The 25,581-nt window shown below is 52.5% G+C and overlaps 8 protein-coding genes across 8 annotated transcripts; 3 read left to right on the top strand and 5 right to left on the bottom strand.

Annotated features, from left to right (window-relative positions):
- Positions 1-37: 37 nt before the first annotated feature.
- Positions 38-3,957, top strand: P168DRAFT_309886 (carbohydrate phosphatase). The gene is made up of 4 exons (XM_024839343.1): positions 38-654; positions 730-1,476; positions 1,533-1,596; positions 2,503-3,957. Exons 1-4 carry the CDS (start codon positions 472-474, stop codon positions 3,600-3,602), a joined length of 2,094 nt encoding a protein of 697 aa, XP_024694203.1. The 5' UTR covers positions 38-471; the 3' UTR covers positions 3,603-3,957.
- Positions 3,958-4,057: 100 nt separating this feature from the next.
- Positions 4,058-5,917, top strand: P168DRAFT_289067 (DUF1774 domain-containing protein). The gene is made up of 4 exons (XM_024836918.1): positions 4,058-4,464; positions 4,535-4,748; positions 4,810-5,249; positions 5,316-5,917. Exons 1-4 carry the CDS (start codon positions 4,455-4,457, stop codon positions 5,516-5,518), a joined length of 867 nt encoding a protein of 288 aa, XP_024694204.1. The 5' UTR covers positions 4,058-4,454; the 3' UTR covers positions 5,519-5,917.
- Positions 5,918-6,625: 708 nt separating this feature from the next.
- Positions 6,626-11,066, top strand: chsB (chitin synthase class II). The gene is made up of 6 exons (XM_024834956.1): positions 6,626-6,876; positions 6,954-7,349; positions 7,737-9,442; positions 9,509-9,693; positions 9,746-9,912; positions 9,964-11,066. The coding sequence occupies exons 2-6, from the start codon at positions 7,108-7,110 to the stop codon at positions 10,871-10,873; spliced, it is 3,210 nt and encodes a 1,069-aa protein (XP_024694205.1). The 5' UTR covers positions 6,626-6,876; positions 6,954-7,107; the 3' UTR covers positions 10,874-11,066.
- Positions 11,067-11,108: 42 nt separating this feature from the next.
- Positions 11,109-13,731, bottom strand: P168DRAFT_266271 (fatty-acid amide hydrolase). The gene is made up of 7 exons (XM_024834957.1): positions 12,965-13,731; positions 12,818-12,916; positions 12,686-12,759; positions 12,531-12,630; positions 12,055-12,476; positions 11,852-11,975; positions 11,109-11,782 (listed from the first exon to the last, which is right to left on the bottom strand). The coding sequence occupies exons 1-7, from the start codon at positions 13,241-13,243 to the stop codon at positions 11,252-11,254; spliced, it is 1,629 nt and encodes a 542-aa protein (XP_024694206.1). The 5' UTR covers positions 13,244-13,731; the 3' UTR covers positions 11,109-11,251.
- Positions 13,732-13,759: 28 nt separating this feature from the next.
- P168DRAFT_127490 (putative di-, tri-valent inorganic cation transporter) lies at positions 13,760-15,796 on the bottom strand. The gene is made up of 9 exons (XM_024832660.1): positions 15,428-15,796; positions 15,312-15,361; positions 15,213-15,257; positions 15,011-15,158; positions 14,884-14,964; positions 14,705-14,823; positions 14,421-14,649; positions 14,289-14,368; positions 13,760-14,224 (listed from the first exon to the last, which is right to left on the bottom strand). Exons 1-9 carry the CDS (start codon positions 15,507-15,509, stop codon positions 13,925-13,927), a joined length of 1,134 nt encoding a protein of 377 aa, XP_024694207.1. The 5' UTR covers positions 15,510-15,796; the 3' UTR covers positions 13,760-13,924.
- A 104-nt stretch (positions 15,797-15,900) lies between these two features.
- On the bottom strand, positions 15,901-18,452 carry P168DRAFT_250429 (catalase-domain-containing protein). Its single transcript, XM_024834214.1, has 3 exons — positions 18,216-18,452; positions 17,703-18,128; positions 15,901-17,637 (listed from the first exon to the last, which is right to left on the bottom strand). Exons 1-3 carry the CDS (start codon positions 18,381-18,383, stop codon positions 16,084-16,086), a joined length of 2,148 nt encoding a protein of 715 aa, XP_024694208.1. The 5' UTR covers positions 18,384-18,452; the 3' UTR covers positions 15,901-16,083.
- Positions 18,453-19,281: 829 nt separating this feature from the next.
- Positions 19,282-21,172, bottom strand: P168DRAFT_280525 (AFG1 family ATPase; the record flags this gene model as incomplete). The annotated part of the gene is made up of 5 exons (XM_024835872.1): positions 19,282-19,620; positions 19,713-20,229; positions 20,294-20,747; positions 20,821-20,965; positions 21,068-21,172. 5 exons carry the CDS (start codon positions 21,170-21,172, stop codon positions 19,282-19,284), a joined length of 1,560 nt encoding a protein of 519 aa, XP_024694209.1.
- A 1,105-nt stretch (positions 21,173-22,277) lies between these two features.
- P168DRAFT_280526 (phosphatidylinositol-3-phosphate-binding protein BEM1) lies at positions 22,278-24,711 on the bottom strand (the record flags this gene model as incomplete). The annotated part of the gene is made up of 4 exons (XM_024835873.1): positions 22,278-23,216; positions 23,306-24,082; positions 24,394-24,498; positions 24,706-24,711. The coding sequence occupies 4 exons, from the start codon at positions 24,709-24,711 to the stop codon at positions 22,278-22,280; spliced, it is 1,827 nt and encodes a 608-aa protein (XP_024694210.1).
- Between the last annotated feature and the right edge of the window lie 870 nt (positions 24,712-25,581).

The following is a 25,581-nucleotide window of genomic DNA, read 5'->3' on the forward strand; positions in this document are numbered from 1 at the left end:
CCGTCCGGTCCTCAACCCGCTCTGTGACGCAATAAAAGGGCCGTCCTCACATGTGCCTTCTGCAATGTTACTACCCACGCATCGGTGCTCGCTGGTACAAATCATTATAATTACCTAGTACCCCGTGCACTCACCATTCTCCCCTGGTTTTAATCACAAGATTTTATCCAGGATTGACACTGCGAACCTAAAGACTCCGCCGCTTTGGACCGCGGTTACCCCAGACCGGGCCTTACTTGACTAACTTGTTAGTCATTAGCGCCCCCATCTGCTGACCGTCTCAAATGCGGAGTAACTAGCTAGTTACTGCTTATTATCATTCCCCGTGCCAACTCATCTTCAAGGCTTCGTTATTTAATCTGTTAGGGGCTACTGCAACAAGACACCTACAGCATCTGACTCGCGTCCTTGTTTGTTGAGACCCGTGGATGCTTATATACTACTCCTGAACTACCCTTCTCATTCTACGTCATGAAGGGTCGGGTAGCGTTTGCGCTGAGCGCAGTCGCTTCATCTGCCTTGGCCTCTGTGATCCCGCAGCAGCAAGTATTGACGAATCCGCAAATTCATCATGCGGAAGAGAAATATCTAATTGAGCTGGCCCCTTATCGGACACGATGGGTGACGGAAGAGGAAAAATGGGCGCTTAAGTTGGTGAGTCTACCATTTCCCCCAAGACCGTGTAGCCTTACGCTTATGGCTCGCTGACCGTTTCGTTTGATCTATTAGGACAGCGTCAACTTCATTGATATCACTGCGGAGCGGAATACCGGTGTCTATTCTAGTCTAGATGCTGCTCCTACCGTTTCCTACCCACCAAAGATGGAACATTCCGAGCAAGTCTCCGCGCTTTCGCAGCGCCTGTCCAAGGACAACATGAAGAACAACCTGGAAAAGTTTACTTCGTTCTACACTCGATACTACAAGTCCCAAACGGGTGTGGAGTCAGCGCAGTGGCTCTTCGACCAAATCCAGCAGGTTCTTGCGGAGTCGGGCGCCATCGACCACGGGGCTACCGTCAACAAATTCGCTCATTCATGGGGCCAGTTCAGTATCATTGCTCGCATCCCCGGCCAGACCAACAGGACTGTCGTGCTGGGCGCCCATCAGGACAGCATCAACCTGTTCCTCCCCTCCCTCCTGGCTGCGCCAGGTGCTGATGACGATGGCAGTGGAACTGTCACTATCCTGGAGTCCATGCGTACTCTGCTGCAGTCAGATGACATGGTCCAAGGGAACGCACTCAACACGGTCGAGTTTCACTGGTACTCAGCCGAGGAGGGCGGCATGCTGGGCTCGCAGCAGATCTTCTCCAAATATAAAGACTACAAGCGGGATGTCAAGGCCATGCTTCAGCAAGACATGACGGGCTACACCAAAGGGGCTCTGAGCGCTGGTCGGGAAGAAGCCATCGGGGTCATGGTCGACTATGTTGACCAGGGACTGACCACATTCATGAAGAATGTCATCGCCGAGGTAAGTTACTGATGCCTTGCTCTCCGGTTTGACGTGTACCTAACTCTCTTGGGCAGTACTGCGATATTGGCTTTATAGAGACGAAGTGTGGCTACGCCTGCTCGGACCACACCTCAGCTAGTAAATACGGCTATCCAGCGGCCATGGCCACGGAATCGGAGATGGAAAACAGCAACAAGAAGATCCACACGACCGACGACCAGATCAGCCATTTGAGCTTTGATCACATGCTGCAGCATGCGAAGCTCTCACTTGGCTTTGCCTATGAGCTCGCCTATGCGCCTTTCTGAGGCAGGGCTATCTATACCTTGATTTATGTCGGCCATTGGAGTTATAGGCCTTGCAGATTCCCCCATACATAGAATCTATGTAGACATGGTATCGACTACGTATTACGAACAATCCCATAATTTTGCGCTAGAGGCCTTGACCATCTTATCGCTGAGTGACTCCCTGTAGCCTTTAGTCTGTACTGGCAACAAATTATTACGCGAGGGTTAAACCGGAAATGGAACCCAAGTGGACCCCCGCCCGTCAGCTGCTGCTCTTCCCCCCCTCCGCCAATCGATGATTTGATCCTTCAAGCAGACTCGAGTTTTTTCCAATTGATTATCTGCCAGATCTTGTCGGAACCAGATCTTGTCTTGGAGAGGCAGCTACTAAGCTATTTTTTAGGCAGTTAGCTTCTTTCCTCTATTTTTACGACGAGCCCCACTGTCTGACTCACTCATTGTGTACCTTCAATCCGTCCGGATCGCATGCTTTTGACCCTCATTCTTCCACAACAGACCTAGAAGCTGGAGATTGGAGCTCCCTCTAAGCCTTTCAATTGCAATCCTACAATTCTACGGATGATCAGTCGGTGTTAGGCCCAGGGCGAGTCCCTTTGTTGAAAACTATCGGTTACCATACAACCCACCCATCCTGCATTGCATTTGTGCGAAGATTATATCTTCCGGCGAATTCTCAATATTCCAGCGATCATCAATCTGTTCATCTAAGATCCGAAGCGCCGACCGTGGGCAGCACCGAACCGATATTCCAAATCCGGACCATCCTACGTCATCATGGAGTTGACCAAACCCTACGGGAAAGAACTCCAGATCGCCTGTCTAGCTGTCCAGAGAGCTACGCTTCTGACCAAGGAAGTGCTCCGGGCGGTAGACAAGGGCAGCCTCGACAAAAGCGACTCGAGCCCGGTCACCATCGCCGATTTTGCCGCCCAGGCACTGATCATCGCCGCCGTGCATCGGAATTTCCCCCAAGACACCTTTGTGGGCGAGGAGGATGCGACGGCCCTCCGGAACAATCAGAACCTCCTCGAGAGGACCTGGCAGCTGGTCTCCTCGGTCCATCTCGACGACCCGGAGAGTGAAGCGCTGTTATATACCCCGGCCACCAAGGATGAGATGCTTCAGCTGATTGACCTGGGCGCCCAGGGCAGCTGTGCCCGTCAGGGTCGCACCTGGGTTTTGGATCCCGTGGACGGCACGGCGACCTTCATACAAGGCCAGCAGTATGCTGTGTGCCTTTCTTTGGTGGAAAACGGGTGCCAACGGCTGGGCGTCACGGGATGCCCGAACCTGAACATCGACGCGGGTCGGATACAGGAGGACGTTGTGGATCGAGAGGGCTACGGCTACCAGGTGTATGCGGTCGCCGGAAAAGGCGCGTTCCTCCGTAAGATGGGCAGGACGAGCCTACTTCCGTCTACACGCATCGAGCCCAAGCGGCAGATTACCGAACCCCAGGATATCGTGATGGTGGATTGCATGGCAGCCGAGTCGACCGACTTCGACAAGCATAGCCGTTTTGCGTCTCTCATCGGCGCACCCTGGCCCCCTACAACGGATCTCTGGGCTACACAGCTGCGGTACATTGCGATCGCCGTGACGGGCTGCAACTGTTTGGTGAAGTTGCCGCGCAAGCCCACCTACCGATCGAAGATCTGGGACCATTCGGGCGGGATGCTGATCGCCCAGGAATTAGGGTGCGTCGTGAGCGATCTTGCCGGGAACCCGGTTGACTGTGGGCTGGGAAGATCCTTGGAGGGATGCTACGGTATGATTGTTGCGCCCGCTTCTATCCACGGTCGTCTGGTCGAGGCAGTGAAACGTATTACTTAAGTCCCGGAGGAGACGAAGTGACACGTTGAAGGAGGACAAGACCACACTGTGCTGGCTCGCAGGGAAACAAAACAAAGGAAACCAGGTATTAAGCGAAACATATGGAATCATCACGCATATCGCTGTCCAGCGGATCTGCTGTACGCCGTTAGTAGAGTAGTGGTGAGCAGGGCCGTGCGCAGATCGACGACATGGGGAAGTTGGTCAGTCTCGCATATCCAACAGTACACCCAGCTCCTCCATGGGCTCCAGTTCAACCCCATCAGTAGTTGGCTCCTGTAGCACGCTGGATGTAGAGAAATTCCTGCAAATCGCCCGCCAACTTGTTCTTGACCTAGGACCCAGCCATGCTTCCATGACGTCATGATCCCAGCGTCCCCACTTCTCAAAGGTACATGATGAAATCGTCCCAAGAGCTCTTATCACTATGGTGACTATCAGGGCCCGAAAATCAAGAAAGTCAGCCCCATAGACACCAGGCAGCTTGATTCATTGGGACAGAAAGAGGTAACGACCGTCCCACCAGTGCCCCACTTGGGGTCCTTGCACCCATTCAAGTCTTGCGGTCTGGCCAGTGAGGATGAATTTGCCAATGTCAGGAGATCAAACGATGATGCGGGGTGCAGATGGGCTTTTTTCTCTTTTTTATCTGAAGTGCTACTTACCTGACGGATCCTTGCTTCTTTCAACCCCTCCGTGACATCGATCGGTTTGATTGTGGATTGATATTGATACCTGGTTCACCTCTTTTATCGGACAGCTGGTCGCTTTGAGTGGATTCATCTTCCTTTTCTATCTTACTTCTAACATATTGCAAATAATTGGTGATACGTGGACTGCCTTTTCCTCGCCATGGGCTTCTGTAAGTGGTTGTCTCTACTACGTCCTGATCAATATTGAGGAATCTGGGTGCTGACCACAGTGTCTCGTAGATAATCCCTTCGCTAAAAGGGAATCGCATGGACGCATCTCCCTGACAAGCCATCGTGTTCTCGTTCCCCTCTCGTGGGCTCTGGTGCTCATCGTGGGCCTCTACTATACCGTCAACTCCCCAGACGATGTCAAGCACGGCCATAAGCTCTGGAAACAGGCGAACAAGCACACCACTCCGTTCAGCCTGAACACCACCATCACCGAGATCTACTGGTATGGCCACCACCCTCCCTCATTCCTCCATCGAACTTCAAGCTAATTGTGTAATTCTCAGGATTCTCCTCCTCCTCTCCCAGCTCAGCTATGTCTACCACCTCTTCCACAAGGACGCGGCAATCGTGTCCGCCACCGCCAACGTCGGAACCCATTTCATCCTGAACAACCTCTTCGTCTTCGCCTGGATCCTGCTCTGGACCCGCAACCACTTCTGGGGCTCCGAGATCATCCTCATGGCGCACTTCGTCAACCAGCACGCGACCTACTGGCGCCACCGCACCCTGCCACCGCTGGTGCACCTGTCCGCCGTCGCGGGGCCCTTCGCCTGGACACTGGTGGCTCTGTTCTGGAACGGCGCGGTCGCCGTCCACAGCCACGGGCTCGCTGCCCGCATCGCCGCTAACGTCTTCATCTGGGTGATTTTCTTGGTCGGCTCGACGCACATTTCTGTCGGCAAGGACGACCTTCTGGGCTATTGCCTAAGTTTCTTGATGCTCGGTGAGTTGTTCTCGTTCCGGGGTTGAGTCCGTGTGTCTGGATAGTCCCTCTAACCCGTTGTTATAGGCCTCGCTGTCGAGCAGATCACGATCAAGATTATCTCGCTGCAGTGGATCTTCGCGTTCGTCATCTTCGCTATCTTCATGGTGGAGTCGCTTTATATCTCCGGTATGAAGTACTCGAACCGCGACGCTTTCTTCCGCCAGATTATTGCGCCCTCTGAGTCTGCGGACCGTGAGAGAGAGCCGCTGCTTAATGACCCGGTTTAGATGCCTCGTCTGTAGAAAGGGGGACTGGGGTCAGAGTGATTTCCCGGAGATGACTGCACATTCACCTTGTTCTCTCGAGCTTTGAGGAGCAAGGTTTGTGGTCTTGTCTATGCTCTATTGCTCTAGCCAAAGGGGAGTGGATGGCAGTACTGACACAGCTAGTCCTAGATAGCTCCTATGGGGCGTGGGACTGCCACTGGTTTCAAAGTCCGCTGTCTCTTATGTTTGCTTGTGAATTTTATGATGTGGGAGAAGGCAGTTCTCAGTTAGAGAACAGATGTGACACTTGTACTACTGTACTTGAGTGGAAAATATTTATTATGAACAAAGATTGTACCTTAGCTCTATGGTTTACGTTGCTTATGTGGATTAAAAATGAATTACCTATGAATCTCATTATAGGGGGACAGTAGTTATACAATTTTAATAGATTGAAACTACAGGTATCTCTGACATATCCTCTGATACTTAATCCCCTTTCTATCTGGCTCTAGGTGCCTAGCTGCTCAGGAACCAAAATCAGTGTGGAGTTGGCGGGGAATAAAGCCTGCAATAGCAATGGGTCATGTCTTGACCCCTTGATTTCTGTCTTGATCTCATTTATGGTTTGATTTACTCTCTTGTACTTTTATCTATCCCCTTCTATGTTTATTTTGGTACACTGAACGCTTGGACTGGTCTGTGACCTGGAGTGGATACCATACGGAGATCATGGCCCAGTTTCCGTGGTTCGGGCGTCTCGATCGTGAGATCGGACTAGTATCATTGTTATTGTTTGCAAAGAGTTCCTCACTGTAAACCCCCTGGGTTGATTGCCCTAGTAGAGATGGAAATTGTTTGCCTCCCACGACAGAGCGACTAGAGCTAATCAGCGACATAAATGCAGAAAGGGAGTTGGCGCCGCAAGGGTTGAGTTGACTCGTGTGAGCCGATCCCGCGTTACCGGGGCGACCGCCATCGTCACGATGAACTTCTCCACGCGGGCTGCGGTCCAACCAAGGAGATCCGGATATCCACAACGTGAGATTTAGTAATTATTATCCGTTGCGATTGATCGTTTAGAAGCGCCGGGGTGGAAGGCAGAATCTCCACTGAGACATTCGTCGAGTGGGCTTTTCTGTTGCACTTTTATCTATCTCCCTACCTACCCACCTACCTTCCCTTCCCTGTGTCTTTCCGACTGTTGTGTATAGATCTTTATCGGCTGGGTTTATAAAGAGCTGGTCTGGATCAAGCACACTAGTGACTGACTTGCGAGGCTGTTGCCTATTGTTGTTGTCTTGCATTTGGGCATAACATTCCTGACTGACGCCCTGCCCCTCTCCCAAGGCGGCTTTGTTTACTTCTCCCATCTACCAGTGAGTGACATTCTTCTTCTTTCACCTCCCAGAAAAAACTTTGAGAAGCTCACATTCTGTCGTCAATCTTAATCCAGAACCCGATAATCACCTGCCGACGGAGTAGTTTCGGACGAAACGGCAACACACAGCACCAGAGACACGACCGTCTCATCACCTGTTTCACACGCGCAACTGGCCATTGGATAGCATAGGTAGTGGAATGGACTGAGTAAAGTCTCAACCGCAACCATGAATCCAAATCGCGTCCCGGTGCGAAAATACGAGGAGGAACCTCCAGCGTACAGCTCATATACCGGCGACACGGCCTCGTATCTCTCCGATAATGAATCCCCGACGTCAACCCGTGCCAATGGCGCCACGATGCGGTTGCTGCCAACGAGCGGCGATCTAGACGATAACCATAGTGCGGACGTGGGGGCGAGGTCGACTTATCAGTATGATGATCCTGATCCTTTTGGAGATGACGCTGCGTAAGTTGAAACCCGTGTCTTGTTCTCTTCTTTTGTTTTTGTGCCTACATGCCGATGAGAGCGACTGGCATGCGTCTCCACCGTGCACCATTCTTGCTGTCTTGCCCTACACCGAGCCAATCAAGACACTGAAGAGATGAGCTCAACGTGCTCGACGGCTTAAATGTTGGGTCTTGGTTGGCGCTGGTGTTTTGTCCTGTCGTCGCCCCCCCCAACGGATGACCGTGGCGGTCTCCGTATCTATTTACACATTTACTTGAGGGTTCTCTTCTCAACCTGGACTGGTTTACACAAGTGACCACACCTAGTAGCTCACTTGCGTCGCTATACAGTCAGGAAAATGCCTCGCAGGAGACTTTTGACTAACGGAGATGGCCTTGAACGCAGAACTGAACATACCCGATTTTACGCACCTACGGATTTTACTCCCTCACGACCGGCCTCGAGTCTCGGAAATGTGCCCACGATTCCCCCGCCGACATCCTCCATGGCAGATGGATTCCACTATTCCTCCCGCCCAGCGTCGCCCTCTCGACCGTGGTCTCCGTCCCGTGTCTCCGGATGGACGAGGCCCACATCGGCCGCGGGCACACACTACGAACGCGCCGACCTCAATGGCAGCCCGCGCCCAGGTACCCCCAGCTCCAGGTACGGGGGCAGTCCGAGAAGGCCGTTGCCGCCAGCGCCATTGTTTGCCGCTCCGGGATCAACCACAGGCGGACAGGACGCGAGCATCGATATCGGCGATACGACGGAACATGATGACGATGTGTTCGGAGGTGGAGGAAGGCGAATCCGCCGTGATCAACGTGGTAGCGTACGGTCATTCATGAGCGACTCGACCGCGATCACGGACGAAAAGGACATGGAGAAGGTCAATCTGGATGACGATGAATCAAGCAGCATGGTCGATCCGAACATGCACTACGGCCCCGCCCCAGAGAAGCAAAGCCGCCGCGGTGTTCGGGATGCGCTGGTGTCGAAGAAGGAAGTTCAGCTAGTCAACGGTGAACTGATCCTCGAGTGTAAAATCCCCACGATTCTGCATTCTTTCCTGCCTCGTCGCGACGACCGTGAGTTCACACACATGCGCTACACGGCGGTGACCTGCGACCCGGACGACTTCACCCAGAGAGGATACAAGCTGCGCCAGCAGATCGGGACCACCACGCGCGAGACCGAACTGTTCATCTGCGTCACGATGTACAACGAAGACGAGATTGGTTTCACGCGAACCATGCACGGCATCATGCGCAACATCAGCCACTTCTGCTCGCGGTCCAAATCCCGCACGTGGGGAAAAGATGGCTGGAAAAAGATCGTGGTCTGCATCATCGCGGATGGTCGTAAGAAGATCCACCCCAGAACGTTGAATGCCCTTGCAGCCTTGGGTGTCTACCAGGAAGGGATCGCCAAAAACATCGTCAACCAGAAGCAGGTCAATGCCCACGTTTACGAGTACACCAGTCAGGTATCCCTGGACTCCGACCTGAAGTTCAAGGGCGCCGAGAAGGGCATCGTGCCATGCCAAGTACTCTTCTGCCTGAAAGAGCACAATCAGAAGAAACTGAACTCTCACCGTTGGTTCTTCAATGCCTTTGGCCGAGCTCTCCAGCCCAACATCTGCATTCTGCTGGATGTCGGGACCAAGCCCGAACCCACTGCGCTATACCACCTGTGGAAAGCCTTTGACCAGGACTCCAATGTCGCCGGAGCGGCCGGTGAGATCAAAGCCGGGAAGGGCAAGGGGATGCTGGGACTGTTGAATCCGTTGGTGGCGAGTCAGAACTTTGAGTACAAAATGTCCAACATCCTGGACAAGCCTCTCGAGTCTGTCTTTGGCTATATTACTGTGCTCCCTGGTGCGCTCAGTGCGTACCGCTTCTTTGCTCTGCAGAACGACGCCGAAGGCAATGGTCCTTTGAACCAGTACTTCAAGGGAGAGACGCTGCACGGAAAGGACGCGGACGTGTTCACGGCCAACATGTATCTGGCAGAGGACCGTATTCTCTGCTGGGAGCTGGTGGCTAAGAAAGAGGAAAGATGGGTTCTGAAGTTCGTCAAGAGCGCTGTCGGCGAGACTGATGTGCCTGGTATGACGCCCCTTAAGCCCCAACCACGACTCGTGGAAGCTTGAGTATGCTAACGAACGCTTGCAGACACCGTGCCGGAATTCATCTCGCAGCGACGACGTTGGTTGAACGGTGCCTTCTTTGCGGCTGTGTACTCCATTGTCAACGTGAAGCAACTGTGGCAAACGGATCATTCTATCGCACGGAAGATCCTTTTGCAAATTGAATCCGTCTACCAGTTTATGCAGCTGCTCTTCACTTACTTTGGATTGGTGGGTATTCTCTCTCAAGATGTTGATGTAGTACCCGCTAACCGTTGGATAGGCAAACTTCTACCTGGCTTTCTTCTTCATTGCTGGGTCACTGTCAGATAAGAAGATCGATCCCTTTGGTCATAACGTGGGCAAGTACATCTTTATCACCCTAAGATACGCCTGTATTCTGGTCATGTGTCTCCAATTCATCATATCAATGGGAAATCGACCACAAGGGTAAGTCCACCTTTTGTGAACAAACAACTGAATGATACTCACACCTCGCAGAGCCAAGAAACTGTACCTCTCAGGTATCATCGTCTACAGCGTGATCATGGTCTACACCGCATTCTGCGCCCTCTACCTCGTCGTCTTGGAGCTCATGTCCAAAGCCGGCAAAGACGTCGACCTCCCAGTCAGCGACGGCCTCCTCGTGAACATCGTCGTATCCCTCCTCTCAACCGTCGGCCTCTACTTCTACTCCTCCTTCCTCTACCTCGACCCGTGGCACATGTTCACCTCATCCGCGCAATATTTCGCCCTCCTCCCCAGCTACATCTGCACGCTCCAAGTCTACGCCTTCTGCAACACGCACGACGTCACATGGGGCACAAAAGGCGACAACGTGATCAACACCGACCTCGGCGCAGCCCGCATCATCAACGGCTCCATCGTCGAGCTCGAAATGCCCTCCGAGCAACTCGACATCGACAGCGGCTATGACGCCGCCCTCCGCAACCTCCGCGACCGCCTCGAGGTCCCCGAACCCCCCGTCTCCGAAAACCAGCTCCAGGAAGACTACTACCGCGCCGTCCGCACCTACATGGTCGTCATCTGGATGACCGCAAACGTCATCCTCGCCATGTCCGTCTCGGAGGTCTACGGCGTCGAATCTAGCGGCACGAACGTCTACCTCGCTATCATCCTCTGGTCTGTCGCTATTCTGGCCCTCGTCCGCGTCATCGGCTCCACGACCTACGCTGTTCTCCTGCTCGTGCAGAAGATCGTAGAAGGCAAAGCCAAGTTCGACGCCGGCAATATCACCAGCGGTTCCTCCACCGCGACATCCAGTGCTGTCGGGGGGTCCGGGTCGGCGCCTGTCCAGTACGGCGGAGGCGCTACCTTCCGGGATCGGCTCACGGAGGCGAAGTGGAGTATGAAGAGACAGGCTGGGAAGGCCATGTTTTGGAGGAAGTAATCCCACACTTTCTTCTGTTTTACTCAGCTTTTTTGTTGTTTATGTTTGATGTTGGATTCTTTTCTTTTCTCTTTTTCTGATTCCCGATTTTGTTTTTACCCTTTTTTCTGCGCTTTCCCCTCGATGTACCCAATATGTTGGGCTTGATGATTTGCATGATGGATTTGGTTTACTTTTTTTTTCTTTTTCTTTTAACACTACGTGTATGTACTTTGATGACTGGATGGATATAATGACAGGATGTAAATGGTTCTATTCCCTTCCCTTGCTGTACTCTTTGTAGTCACCGTCTGAGTAGACACACCTAGTTACATTGACTGAATGGAGGAAAGGAACGGAAAGAGAAAGAGGGCAAAAGACGTCCAAATAAACTCCCAACTAAACAACCTTCGTCCCATCCAAAACCCCCTTCACCAACCCAGCCGCCGCAAGAGTCTCCTCATCCCTAAAATGCTTCCCCGTCAACTGCAACCCAACCGGCGCCCCCTCATACCTCTCCGGCGCGTACTTCGCCCACTCCCTCGCATCGACCTCACCGCGCGGCTGGTACGCCTCATCGACAGCATCCAGCGCAGGGTCCACGAATAATCCACTGGGAAACACGACGGCCGGCTGGTCCAGGATGTTCCAGATAGCCGTGTAGTTCCAGTAGTGCGATTCGCCCATCACGGCCGCGACGCCGACGTAAGCGGGCGAGAGGATGAAGTCCACGTTGCGGGATTTCATCAGCGCGTGGTACTCGTCGCGGTAGGTGTCGCGCTGGGTGTTGAGGGTCCAGGTTTCGGAGATGGTTAGGGGCGTTGGGCGGGAGTAGCTGAAAGCCCATTCTGTTAGGGGGAGGGCGGGCTCGCCTGAGGTGGCGAGGAGGTTGCGTTGGCTGGAGGCTGCGTCGGGGAAGTACATGGATGACTGGTGGGATGGAGAAGTAGGGTTAGTATGGAGGGTAGGGGAAGGTGGATTGGAGGGAGGGAAACGTACGATTATGTCCCAGCCGTGGGCGTGCTTGTAGGGCTCCCAGTCGAGGACTTTGATCCCTGCTGCTTGGAGCTTGGATTTGGCGTGTTTGAGGGCTCGCGTGATGGGTGGGTGAGGATGGACGACGCTGTTATTGCATCAGTTATTTCACCTTTTTCTTCCGTTTTTGTTCATTTTCTTCTATAGTACGATGGAAAGAGGCATACCCATCGTCCCACATGATAGCAACCGTCATCCCCTTGTTCGGCTGCACTCTCTTCCACGGCACTGGCACCAGTCCCGTCTCCTGGTCCCACGGTTCTTGGTCGAGCACTGCGCGCTGGAACAGGTCTAAATCCTCGATGCTCTGACTCGCAAGGGGCCCCACGACGCCCAATATAGCTTCTTCTCCCGGTTCCGGGATTTTGAGTCCCGTGCATGGGTTGCGGCGTGCCGTCGGCCGGAACCCGTATGCGTTGCAGAATGCCGCTGGGGAGCGGATCGAACCCCCGATGTCGGTGCCGATACCTAGAGGGGCGCACTTGAAGCCCATTGAGGCACCTTCGCCTCCAGAGGAGCCACCTGGAGTTAGAGTTCTATTATATGGATTGACTGTTGCCCCAGTAAGGTTGTTGCTGCAGCAGAGGTGCTGGTTATTGTTAGTTTGTTCAAAGGTACATTGACAATGGTAGGGTGGTGTTACCATGAGAGACTGAGGCTGGTTGGTGCGCACGTGAAAAACAGCACCTGCTCTCTCAAGATACTTGAGGAGGAGAGCATCTTCTGGTGCGACGTCGTTTACCCTGGTGGATAGGGTTAGGTTGCTCGTTCAACGATGACGGGGAGTAGTGTACCTACCATGCTACGTAGCCGGCGTTGCAGGTACGGTTCTTGACCTGGATGTGTTCCTTGACGCTAATGGGAACGCCATGCTAGATATCCCCTGTCAGTTGGTCCAAATTACTGGTTACTATGAGTATTTCTACCTACCAGAGGTCCAACAACCCTGCCTGTTTGCTGGTAATACCGGTCTAGTTCCTTGGCGCGAGCGATTGCCCTATCCGCCATGAATTCGGTAGCAAAGTTGAGCTATAGCATGTTAGAAGAGATGCTACCAACATGTGTGAGTAAACACACCAGCTGATGCCCCAGCACAGCTCTTTTCAAGAATGATACCACCACTTCCTCTGCGCTCAGAAGCCCGGCGGTCATTCCGTTGACTAAAACTGTGGCGGACATGCCAGTGAGGGACAGCTCACGATCGCTCAGAGCGCCGCTTCGTGCAGCAAAATCCTCGACATTCTTTTGATCGGCGGAGGGTAGCTTATGTTCCGGAAGGAGCCACTCCCTGGGAACGGATTCCTGGAGGATATCCTTTGCTTTTTGCGCCTGTTGCTGCCAATTCTGAATGGCCATTTTGACTGGTTTGGTGAGGGTCTTTCAGGTGTGGAAAGAGAATAATGTAAGTAAGTGAAAAGAAGAGAATTGAAACAGTCGTGATCAGACTATTTATTGCACGTCTAGTAGGATGATAGTCAGCAAGGGAGCGACGGGTGCTGTACCATCTATCTGACAGCGCCTAGGTTCGAGGCTTTGTCGGCTTCTCGATGCGGGGATGAACCAGGAATCATTCTCCAATTCGGTTTATCGGGGATGTAATCCAATGGCATTGGGGAGACGCAGGTGACACTCCTCCTTGCTATCTAGAAGTGGGGGACGCCAGTGGATATGTTGATCATTGGTCTGGGTGGAGTCCACTGCGGAGGATGCATAATACAGGAGATAATGGAAACTGGAGGTGCTGAGTGAACTGATTGGCTGGTGAAGTGTCAATATGCCTATCGTTCACTCGATTGTAGTACAGATTCCTTGGTTTAAGGATTTGCAACCCAAGCCCTCGAGACATGGGAAAGGACGAAAGAAGAGAGGAAGTTGGAAAGTTTGGAGTTTGAAGTCAGTGGAATATGGACGGAAAGGTTCCGCCACCACCGGAATTGAATTCCCTCTATCAAGATGTCCTCACGTGTCCCTCGCCCTCTTCTTCTTCTTCTTTTCTACTTCTCTCCTTTCTTTCTCTCTGTTCCTGCTCCAAATCCCTTAATCCGGCCCACAGCACATCAACTCTTCACACGTCGTCCCACACATCATCTGGCATTTCTCCCGGCATATTGTTCCCCCAGTCATCTCCTTGACCTCAAAGCCGATCACTGGAGCAATTTCAGGCTGGAGAGTCACTGAATGAACTCCGTACGCGTGAAAGCATTTTCTGATAACCTTGGTCATCTCCTGGAATTGGCCCATTGAGGGCTCGGAAACAACAATATGTACAGATGCCAGCGTTTTCTGCTGGTTCAACTGCCAAATGTGGAGGTCATGAGTCGAGAGAACGCCAGGAATCTGTATTGGGTGTGTTAGCTAGCCGATTGATTAAGGCGTATACTGTGGGCCTAAGGTTCCTCACCTTTTCCAGGGTTCCTTTCACCTCCCTTGGGTCGATCTCATCGGGTGAGCTTTCCAACAGGATCAGGCCGGAACGTCGCACTTTGCACCTCATTCTTAGTCACGGTCACAACAGGCTGGCATATGAACCTACCCAGAGGGTATGATGATAGTATAATCATTATGGCAATGCCCATGCTTGTCCCGGGGTCGGCATAGTACCGCCCCTCATAACGAGCCAGCCAAATAACCAATGCCGCAATTATAACTCCCAGGTTATTGGCTGCGTCTCCGATAACATGAAGCAAGACCCCCATCATCGCCAGGTCGTGTCCGCCGGGAGCTGGTCTTGTGGCATGGTCTTGATGTTCGTGGTCATGATGCTTTATATTCTCACATGTTAGATCTCACGAAGTGTCTGAGTAGGGCATATCTCACCTCACACGTCTTCCTTTCCCCACCGCATCCGCTTTCAACAGCAGTGATTGGGTCCTCCAGCGCGGGTACATGCTTATGACTATGACTGTGGTCATGATCATGACCATGGTGGTGATGCTCTGTCACAGGTTAGTATCAAACCCCTCTCGTAGCTTATCTATTTTGCAGAGGACCAATACCGTGCAAGAATGTGACACTGAGAATGTTTAACCCCAATCCAATGCACCCCATTATAAGCATGAGCTTTGGATTCTCCACCCCTAAGGCACATGAGCAGGGGCATCTCCGGAGGAAGGGTAGACCAACGACTGGGTGTGACAAAGCGCTCTATAGATTGCAAAAATATGCTGATCCCAAGCCCCAGGAGAAGAACACCATTGAAGAAGGCACCCAAAAGCTGGGCCCTCTGCCATCCGAAAGAAAGGGAATCAGGCGATTCTCCACTTTCCGACACCTGGGATCACATCAGCATCAGCATGTTTGCCTCAATCTGCAGGTTGCAACGTACCCTGACAGCCACCAAGGCGACTACGAAGCCGACCAAATCACTTAGCTGGTTCTGTTAACAATTGCACTTGCGCCGCCGCGATAATAGACACAATCATACATAATGAAACGCATCAGCAACCAAAGCAAGTGAATGCGTATAGAATCCAACTGCATCTTCAATTTAGCAGGGTGTCTTCGCGAGCAAAAGCCTCAGAATATGTGGAAGGTCATTACCTGCAATCTCGCTAATGAAAAAAAGAGAGGCAATTACGATCACTGCGCTCAAGCGCTGAGAGCGCGACACCTTGAATGCCATTGCCTAATGTTCAGTTTGACGAGACCGAGGAACAATCACCTCAAGAAATTTTTAAAATAGACGCCAGCTCTTGCCCGTCGCGTCTCTTCCCGTCGACTACCTTGCCTTTGATCCAAGTGGTCAAATATCGTGTGGCTAGGTTGGAATGCGTGAATACCAAGAGGGCGCTGGGAAATCCTGTCCAGGAATGGGAGAGGGCTAATTCGTCCTTTTCAATTACTCGTGATTATGATGCCAGCATATGAGGCGGCTCGAGCAGTATTCCACGGAGTAATCACCATTGAAATGTATGTTCGCAACTGTACTAATCACGTTGCGCATCGTATATCACATGCAGTGTTACATTGCAATTTTAGTCCATATTGATTTCAAAACAAGCAAGAGAGGACAGGAAACAACTTGGGAAAAAAAAGAAAATATATATATACAAGGAAAAGGAAAATAAAGCAACACTTTCTGCGGAAGATTCCATGTCTTCAGTGGACCTCCATTCTGTATAGCAAGGGGTGATTGACTTCATTACTAAATACATTATAGTTACACTAACACATGATCATATCGTCATTAGGACAATTCAGGCGGCGACCTCGTCGATCAATCCTTCCAGTTCTCTCTGCCAGTTTCTATGTCGGGAAATATGCCAGATAAACTGGTCCGCGAGCCCCTTGCTGTCCTTGGAGATAGTCGCGGAAGCCTTGAGCAAGTCCGACGGAGAGCCCTGACCAGTGACAACACCATAGCTCTCGACTACCTGACCAGAAGACGCAGTCTTCACGGGGCCCAGGTTAATCTGCCTCTGGATAAAATCCACAGCTTCGTTAACACCAGCAATCGGCTTCAAATGGGCAAAAGACTCCGTCACCCAGTACTTCGCAATCCCATTCTTCGCCAGCGTCGCGATATGTTTACCCCCCGGGATAAACGTCGCGTCGAACAGGGTAGACCGCATTCCTGGGAAGTGATGGTCGGGGATAACCTTTTCGCCAGACTCGGCGATCACCCCCTGCCGCTGCGAGCCGATGGTAACAACGAACGCGTGGCGGTCCTGCAAGGCGGTCTTCATTCCGATATACGAGGCGTGGTCAAAGCCGTCGGCGATCAAGATTGCAACTTTGCGCGTGTTTATCACGGCCGTTGCGGGCTCGTAGTCGGTCTGACTCAAGCCCTGGGCGGTCTGCCCCTTGTTTTTCTTCGATGCCTTGGTCGGCGTGTCCCCACCCACGTTCTTGGCCACTGTCTTCGCCAGCTCGAGGTCGATAAACGTTAGACGCTCGGAGAGACGCTTGTACACGATTGGGTCGTCGCAGTGGTCCAGCTCGAAGGAGAACGCCTTGGCCGTGTGCATCTTCTCAATGGGCGAGAGCGAGTTGTAGTACATCTGCGCCTGGTTGTAATGCTCCTTGAACTTGTCCGACAACCCGCGGGCTTTCACGCCCTGCTGCTTCTCGGGGTAAGTCGCGAAGCCGCCCTGCGAGGGATCCGTGGGCGGGTTCGCCTCGTAGCGGTTGGGCCAGTAGTTCACCTTGCCCTTTGTGATGCGGTGTCTCATGGCGCCGTCTCGGTTGACGAGGCTCATGTAGGGACACATGGGGCGGTTGATGGGGAGTTCTTCCCAGTTGGGACCGAGACGGGATAGCTGGGTATCGAAGTAGGAGAAGTTCCTACCAATCAGGAGAGGGTCGTTGGAGAAGTCAATTCCGGGGACGATGTGGCTCGTGCAGAACGCGACCTGCTCCGTCTGCGGGAAGTACTCGTCCACGTTTCTGTTGAGCTCCAGCTCGCCGATGTACTCAATGGGAACCTGGTCTTCAGGCCACACCTTGGTCGCGTCTTGGATGTCGAACTCGAAGTCGTCCATTTGGCTTTCCTGAAGCACTTGGATGCCGAACTTCCACTTGGGATACTGGCCCGCGTCGATGGCGTCCATCAGATCCTTGCGGTGAAAGTCGGGGTCCTGCCCGCATATCTTCAGGGCTTCGTCCCAGACCAAAGAATGGACGCCCAGTTCAGGCTTCCAGTGGAACTTGACATAGACGCGTTCTCCCTTCGCATTGACAAGACAGTAGGTATTGACACCAAACCCCTGCATCATGCGAAGCGAGCGCGGGATGGCCCGATCAGACATAATCTAACTCATTAGCCACTCTTCTCCCTCCCTCAAAGCAAAAAAATAGAGATTAAAAAAAAACATACCCACTGCTGCATATGCGCCGTCTCACTATGCAACCCCTGAAAGTCCCAAAAATTATTATGCGCACTCTGACCCTGCGGAATCTCATTATGCGGCTCCGGCTTCACCGAATGAATAACATCCGGAAACTTGATCGCATCCTGGATGAAGAAAACCGGGATATTATTCCCCACAATATCCCAGTTCCCCTCAGCCGTGTACATCTTGACCGCGAACCCGCGCACGTCGCGCACTGTATCCGCGCTCCCCTTGCTGCCCTGCACCGTCGAGAACCGCACGAACACGGGCGTCTCGCGCGCTGTGTCGTTCAGTACGCCTGCGCTGGTGTATTCTGGGATGGGTCTGTGGAGTTTGAAGGTCCCGAAGGCGCCTACGCCGCGGGCGTGCACGACGCGCTCGGGGATGCGCTCGTGGTCGAAGCGCATTATCTGGTGTCATTAGCATCCATAACACTAAAATACCGCTGTAAAGCAATCATAAGGCTGAATATGAAAGAAAGGAAGATAGAGATATACCTTCTCCCGCGCAATAGGATCCTCTAACAAGCTAGGCCCGGTGCGCTTCTCGTCGACTACCCGCAGCCAGTGATCGGGGTCTGAGACTTTGATGCCATAGTCGGTCGTCATGGGCTGGTTGGACAGCTCGACCGTTTCGTTTTTCATGTCTGCTTGTTTTGCGTCCATGGTGTAGGTTTATAATAGCAATGAACACGAATGGTAGAATGGGGTATAAAGCGTAAGCGTTGTAGTATAGTAGATTGATTTCAACTAAATAATACCGCAGCGATACTTATATAACTTATACAACAGGAATATTGAACACAAATGATGCAATAGATGGATACCCCCCTGGTATGTCCTCCCCACACCTCCTCGGAATACATAGGTCGTATAGTATGATGTTCCTCAAACGTAGACGTCAACAGAAAACAAACTCCTGCGTAGTACCGAAAGCAAACCCGGTTTTTCCATTGTCCAGTACCCCATCTGGCTAGTCCTGTCGATCATTGTGTGTTCAATCCCATGTATCAGCCAGCCTATGGGAGCTTATTTGATTATAACCACACCTGCTATACCTATCTACTATTTAGTGGTAGGTGAATACCTCGGTAGGTAGGTAAGCTGTGTGATTTTATCATATCCCTTATTGACGATGATTATCAGTAGTTATAAATGTAGTGCAAGTGCAGCACTTAGTTATGCTGCGTTTGTGGGAAGTAGGAAGGCGGTTGCGTGTGAATGACGTCATAAGATCGATTATTCAACACGTTGAGTCTGGAATTGATAATTATTAATTCCTTGTGGGTAATAGGAGATTCTTTTCATATATCTGGACATGTATCCGTATGTACATTGACTCAGCGAGAAAAGAAAGGAAGAGAAGAAAAGGAAACGAGAGAGGAAGAGAGGTCAAGGAGGGAGAGTATAAACAAATGAAAACATGGATCACACTGTCTATCTATTCTAGGTTTGTATGTACTATGTAGTTACTACTTCTCCAATCTAACAACCATCTCTTCCCACACACACATCCACACCATCCCCAAACAATCCATAAGAAGGAGGAAGAAGATAAATGATATCACATATTATCCTCACTCCACCGACTCCTACTCTTCAACCAAGCATCATGCTCCTTCTCGCCCGCGCTCTCACTCAACCCCACGCCCAGACCGCGCTCCACCCACTCCTTACTCTCCATCTCAGACAGCCGGGACAGCGCGCGCGCAAACGCAAACCGCTCCTCGTCCCCGCTGAAGATGGAGCTCGTTTTCAGCGCTTGCATCGATAGGCCTAGGTCGTCCATCATCATGCGCATTGCGTCGGACAGGTCGCTGCCGTCTTCGACGGAGCTTTTGATGTCTGTTTCCGAGAGGAAGAGGTTGGTTAGGGGGACTTCGGAGGTGAGGACTAGTTTTGCCTGTTTTAGTGGTCAGGGTGGGTTAGTGGATGTGCACTATAGATGTGGGTATATGGGGGAAGGGCGTTGGGGGGGGGGGTGGGGGTTCCTACCCGACTCTCGTAAACGGCATCGATAAACGTGATGAACCGTCTGGCGAGATCTCGCTGGTTCAGGTTCATCCCCGGTACATCGGTGATGATGAACGCGTCGTAGTTCCTGACCAGTTCGAGGTAATCTGCTGCGCCGGTGGCGCGTCCGATGAGCTGGTCGAAGGTGAATTTCGCGGCCTTGCCGCTCGCGAGGGGCACTTGGATCTTGCGACCCCAGACTTCTTGCGTGGCCGGGTGCGGAGGGTCGTGGACCGGGTCGCCTAGGAAGTCGAACCACTTTTGGGCGTGGCGCTCAGCGTCGGCGCCCAGGGGGTTGTGGTACACGGCGGCTGGGGGGCGGGGGATCTTTCTGTAGTCCGTTGGGGAATTCAGGTTGATTACTTCGAGGGCGGTCTGGAGGAGTTTGATGCAGGGGATGAAGGATTGGCGCTGGATGCCGTTCTTGTAAAGATCGTCGGGGTGGCGGTTGGAGGTGGTGATGAGTACGACACCGTGGGCCATGAGTATTTCGAGGAGTCTGGATCATATCTGTCAGCCTGCGTCGCATAGCATTCTTACATACAACAGATAGATAAGTATACCGCCGCAAGATCATCGCATCCGCCACGTCCGTGCACTGAAACTCATCGAAACACAACACGCTCGATTTTTCAGCAATCTCAGCAGCGACGAGCGGCAGCGCATCGAAATCATTACCATGTTTCATCTTGATCACATGCATCCGCTTGTGCACGTCCTGCATGAAGTTGTGGAAGTGGATCCGGTTCTTCGACGAGATATTCGCCGGGAGAGTCTCATAAAACAGATCCATCAACATCGTCTTGCCGCATCCAACATCGCCATACATGTATAGACCCTTGGGGAGGTCCTCGGAGATGGTCGGTTCATGTTTCTGGGCCCCGCGGCCGAAAAGGGAGCCGAGGAAGGAGGTCTTCGGCACGTCCGGGTCCAACGACTCGATGCTGGGATGGACGACGGGGGAAGGGTTGTAGCCTCGCAGTCGCTCGTAAAGGTCTTGTAACCGCTCAATGATTTCTACAGCGCCCCCGGCCTGTTAGCACGTCTCACCTTACCTCGTTCGGCCATAGCCAGCAGTGTGTATGCTTACGTCTCTGGTGGGGGTCGTCGCGCAGGCGTCCCTGCTCGACCCTCGCGCCGTACTCCTTCAGCGGGCCACCCTCCAACTGCCCCTCTGTGTTCTCGCCGGTTCTGCTGGCGGCCTCCGAGGCGAACCCCCGGATAGAGGGGCGGTCCTGCAGACCATGCACATACGCCCGGCCGCATGCATGACCGGTCAACGGTGGCGGTGCCCGACGGACATGGTGGACACCTCTTCGGAGGTCTCTGTTACACACCCGACGGTTTCCGCGGAGTGTGGCTGGTCGGATGAGGGCACCGCGGGACGTTCTCAGCGCGCTCGGAAAGAAGTCCGCGCACAGTCTCGCAGGCGTCCCGCTCATTGGCACGAATGGTAGTAAGATATCCGGACAATAAGGCAATCAGTCTATAGATACATGTGTGGGAATATTTGTACAGCGGCGCAATCGGGCGGGGTTTCCGGTACGGTTAATCGGAGTGGAGGAGGATCGTCTGGTCACGCGAGCAGAGGCGGGGAAATCGAGCAAGGTAAACAATCAAGGTAATGAAGGGGGAAGGCCTATATACAGAGAGAGAGGATAGTATAATTAGATTGTGTAGAGTAGCGACAGACTCGCGAGGCGTACACGCGTACAAAACAAAAAGACAGACCGAAGAGTACCTAGACACGCGAGCGAGAGCAAGTCCGATGAAGCGAAAAAGAACCGCGGATGACTTGCCGGCGCATGTCATGTGACCCCGACCGCGGAAATCCGGCAACCAATGAGCTTGAGAACTTGTCTGAACAGCAGAATTACCTTACTTTCTACATTGACTTACTATATTCAATATATAAAGTAGTTCAGAACATGTAGGTAGCGAAGCCTACAGTGGGCTGTATGATATATATATGCAGGGAAAGACTTTATGTACAAGTCACAAGGATGCCGTGGAAAAGGTATGGATATCACAAGCAGCCCTGGCCCACGGGCAACAACAACATCCAAGCAGAACAAATGCAAGTCAAGATCAAACAAGAAATAGAACAGATGGAAGCAAAAAAGAATACAGTGACATGAACATTTCGGGCATCAGTCTTCACATCCATCCGCCCCATAAACCCACCAAGAGAGAAGGGAAAAGAAGCAAAACAAAAGAAAACGAGAATCGGGTAAAAGAGCGCCCAAATGGCCAAGTGCCCAAGCTCAAGAAAATTCATAACACCATGACACCATGCTTCCCCAGGAGACCGGGCAAGTAGAGGGAGAAAAAGAAGAAAAAAAAAAAAAAAAAAAAAACGAATGAACAAATAGAGATCACGCAAGAAGATCACCAAATCTATCGCAAATGTCGATGAAGACAACAAGAAGCCACGAATCTATGCAGGTCCACGTCCGGGCATTTCTTTCCTTCTCTTCCTCTCCGTCTTATTTGAGTTGTTGGAGTTTGAGGGGGATTTTTTTTGGTTTCGATTTCTGGTTGTATTTTTCAGGCAAGCCCAACGTACAGGGTCAGCTTGGAATTGCGCTGGACGGCGGTGTCCAGATCGCTGTCGCTGACCAGGTCGACGTAGGCCCCCGACGGCTCGTCCTTGTACTGCATCACGATCCCGTCTTGGATCTTCAACCGGTCCATGAGCTTTTCGCGTAGCTGTTGCACGGAGATGTCGCTGGGGACCCGGATCGCAATGAGATCGTCTTGGAAGAAGACCTTGACCTTCATGGCGCCGCCGCTCGACGCGGTGGACACCTGCGTGATCGAGCTGGGTTGGCGGTTCATCGACGGGGGAGCTCCATTGAGTTGCGACCCCGATGTTTGGGTCCGCTGGTGAGAACCCGGTCGTTCGGCGTATTGCGCATTCATCTGGGCTTGGGAGGATTGCCGGGACGCACTGCGCGAGACCTCGTGGGCCGACGAATGGTGGGAACCGCCCGAGAATCGAGCATCCTCCCCGAACGCGCTGGGATCAATCTCGAAATCGCCCGGGCGCGGCGCGAACAGCTCGCGCACTAACTGGCACCGACCGATGTGCGCAGGCATGGAGATTAGTTTCTTGATGTACTCGTCCAGGTTTTGCCGGCGGCCGTTGGAGATCGCATCGGTGACGTGGGTGACGGGCCCGGGCATGAACGGGAGCGTTCGCGGGCGGCCGCGGTTCCCCGCCTCATCCTCGAACTGGGTGAGGAGGGCGATCTGGAAGTCGTAGAAATCATGATAATATCGCGACAATTCCCAGCAGCGGCCATCCTCCATCTTCGCCTCGATGATGTACCAATACTTGTCGTTGTCGAAACAATACCGGGGGATCGACGCGGCGATCGGGGCCATGAGCGGTCGTGGGTAGCCCTGCGACGACGACGGCGGCGGCGGCGGCTGGGACAACTGTTGGGACAGCGTTCCTTTGCTGGTATTGCGCTGGTGGTAGCCCTGGAAACACGCGGGGTTAGCACACAGAAACGACATGTCGACAAGCGGGGCCCGCCGCAGGGAGGGGGGAGGGGAGAGGAGCGACTCACATAAGAGTTGCTGCCATTCTGGTTGATCGACGTCACACTCTGGTGGCCCACGGACATCTTATCCATACTCGAGGTGACGGATTGCATCGACGACGGCGGCGTGGGATCGATCTTGCCCAGCGTAATGCTGCTGTTCTTGTACTCGGCCGTCATCTTCTTCCACTCCTCCACCTTAGGCACGCCTGCGCGCCGGACCGCCTCCAACGGGTCGGTGACGGCTTGGCCCGACTGCATGTCGCGCAGTTCGATAAACGAGACGGGGATGAGACCGGGCCCTCCCAGGCGACCGATGGGTTTGGCGACGAACCATTCCGGGTTGGACTGGGCGATGACGATGATGGCTTCCCCAGCTCGCGCATCCAATTCGTCCGGGCGCTCGGCCTGGAAGTCATACTGTACGATTCCATAGACCATGGGGCTGGAGCCCTTTCCCAGGGCCGACATCCTGAACACGGACTGAGGGTGATGAGATTTGGGCGGGTTGACGAAATCGGGACCGGGGAAAGCAGCGGGAGCTCGATCGGAGAAGCCCGAGTCGTGCGACTCCTTCTTCTTATGAAGGTCAACCGAACCGCCACTGTCTCTCTCGTTTTTGCCAATGACCTCGAAGAACGACACCGGGACCAACCCCCTGGCACTAGGGATGAGGGGATTACACGCTTCGTACCAATCCGAGTCGTCCTCCCTGCTGATAACGTGAAAGAAGTCCCCCTTGCTGAACGACAATTCCTGGGTGTGCCCGAATTCTGGTTGGTAGTCGTAAAGAGCCTTGATAACCTACGTGTTCAGACAGGGGTGTGGTTAATAAAAGATTGTCCAGCGCAAGAGTCGAGTTGAGAGTGCGGACGAGGAGGGGGGAAAGGAGGTGGTGGGGGTGGGGACCAAAAAAAATAATAATAATAATAATAAGATGAGATAAAATAATAAGAGTAACGGCCGAGGGTAGGATGGGGAAGAAAGGAGGGATTGAAGGAGAGGAAGGGCGAGGGATTTGTATGGATGAAGCCGATGATGGTGGTAAGGCGGACGAAAAACAGAATGAACGGGATTAAAAAAAAAAATAGAATAAAATAAAATAGAATACACACCTTTTTGGGAGGAAGAATGGCGATCGCGGACTTGGGTGTAATAGAAAGATGATGGTGGTGGTGGGGTTTGGGGTCCTTTTCCCCTTTGAGGGAACGTCGAATGGCCTAATTTCCAAGGAACAATCAAAAGTTAATGAATGCGCCTTGTAATTTTTGAATAATGGGGTGGTTGTACTTTGTCGTAAGGGGGCGGAGGGGGGGGAGGGGGGGGAGAATTTAGGGAACAAGCGATATAAACGAGAGGCGGGAAGACGATAGAAAGGAAGAATAGAAGATAGGAAGATAGAAGGAGGGAGAGATAGAGAGACGTACCTTCATCCTCCAAATAGGTTTCTATTCAAAGCGTTCCGATGGTGGTCGGGGAATTCGATCGGGATCAAAGTAGGCAGGCTGGAATGTACAGAGTGGGTTCAAAGTCGTCGTAGATCAGGAGGTTAAATCATCCGATATGTTGTCCACCAGATGCCCAGGAGACAGAGATTAAAAGAGGGACCAGATGTCGGAACAATCGTCAAATCGATATAGGAAAGGGAAGAAAAAAGAGAGGATATATGGCAAAAATCAAAAGACAGTAGCAGACAACAGACAAGGAAGACTCCAGTGAGAGAGAGCGAGAGGAAGTAAGAGAGAGTAGTAGAAGAGGGGAGAGAGTGTGGTGTGAGGGAGGAGGAAGAAGTGTGTGTAAGTGAGAGAAAGAGTGTGTGTGAAGAAAGAGAGGAAGAGAGATGGAAATGATGATAATATTAACACAATGGTCCAGGATAATCAGCCCAAAAAAAACCAACCAATCCTCCAGGAAGACACACTACTTCAAGAAGTGTCAGTGCTTTTTTGGAGATTTCGATTGATTTCGATCTGTTGTGAACGGCCCTTTCGCCCCCCTCGTGGTGAACTCCAACCACGGATGAACCAGTGTAGTCTTGGGAGGGGGGAAGGATTGCGACGACTTCACAAGACAAGTAGGCCCGCTTTATGACCGACACCCCGCCCCTGAGGGTCACGACAGGAGACAATGGGGGGGGATGGCAGGGAGGAGAAAAAGAGTCAGAGTAAGAACAAAAACAAGAACCAAAGAGACTCCAGCGATGGTAGGTAGGCTGGTCCACGCGTGACAACCGCAGCCGTTCCAAGGTTCTTGAGGGTCTTGGGTGGAGGATCAACCAAAGAGAGGGATGTCGATGTCCCTTC

The sequence above is a fragment of the Aspergillus campestris genome (assembly GCF_002847485.1).
Source record: "Aspergillus campestris IBT 28561 chromosome Unknown P168scaffold_4, whole genome shotgun sequence".
NCBI classification, from domain to species: domain Eukaryota; kingdom Fungi; phylum Ascomycota; class Eurotiomycetes; order Eurotiales; family Aspergillaceae; genus Aspergillus; species Aspergillus campestris.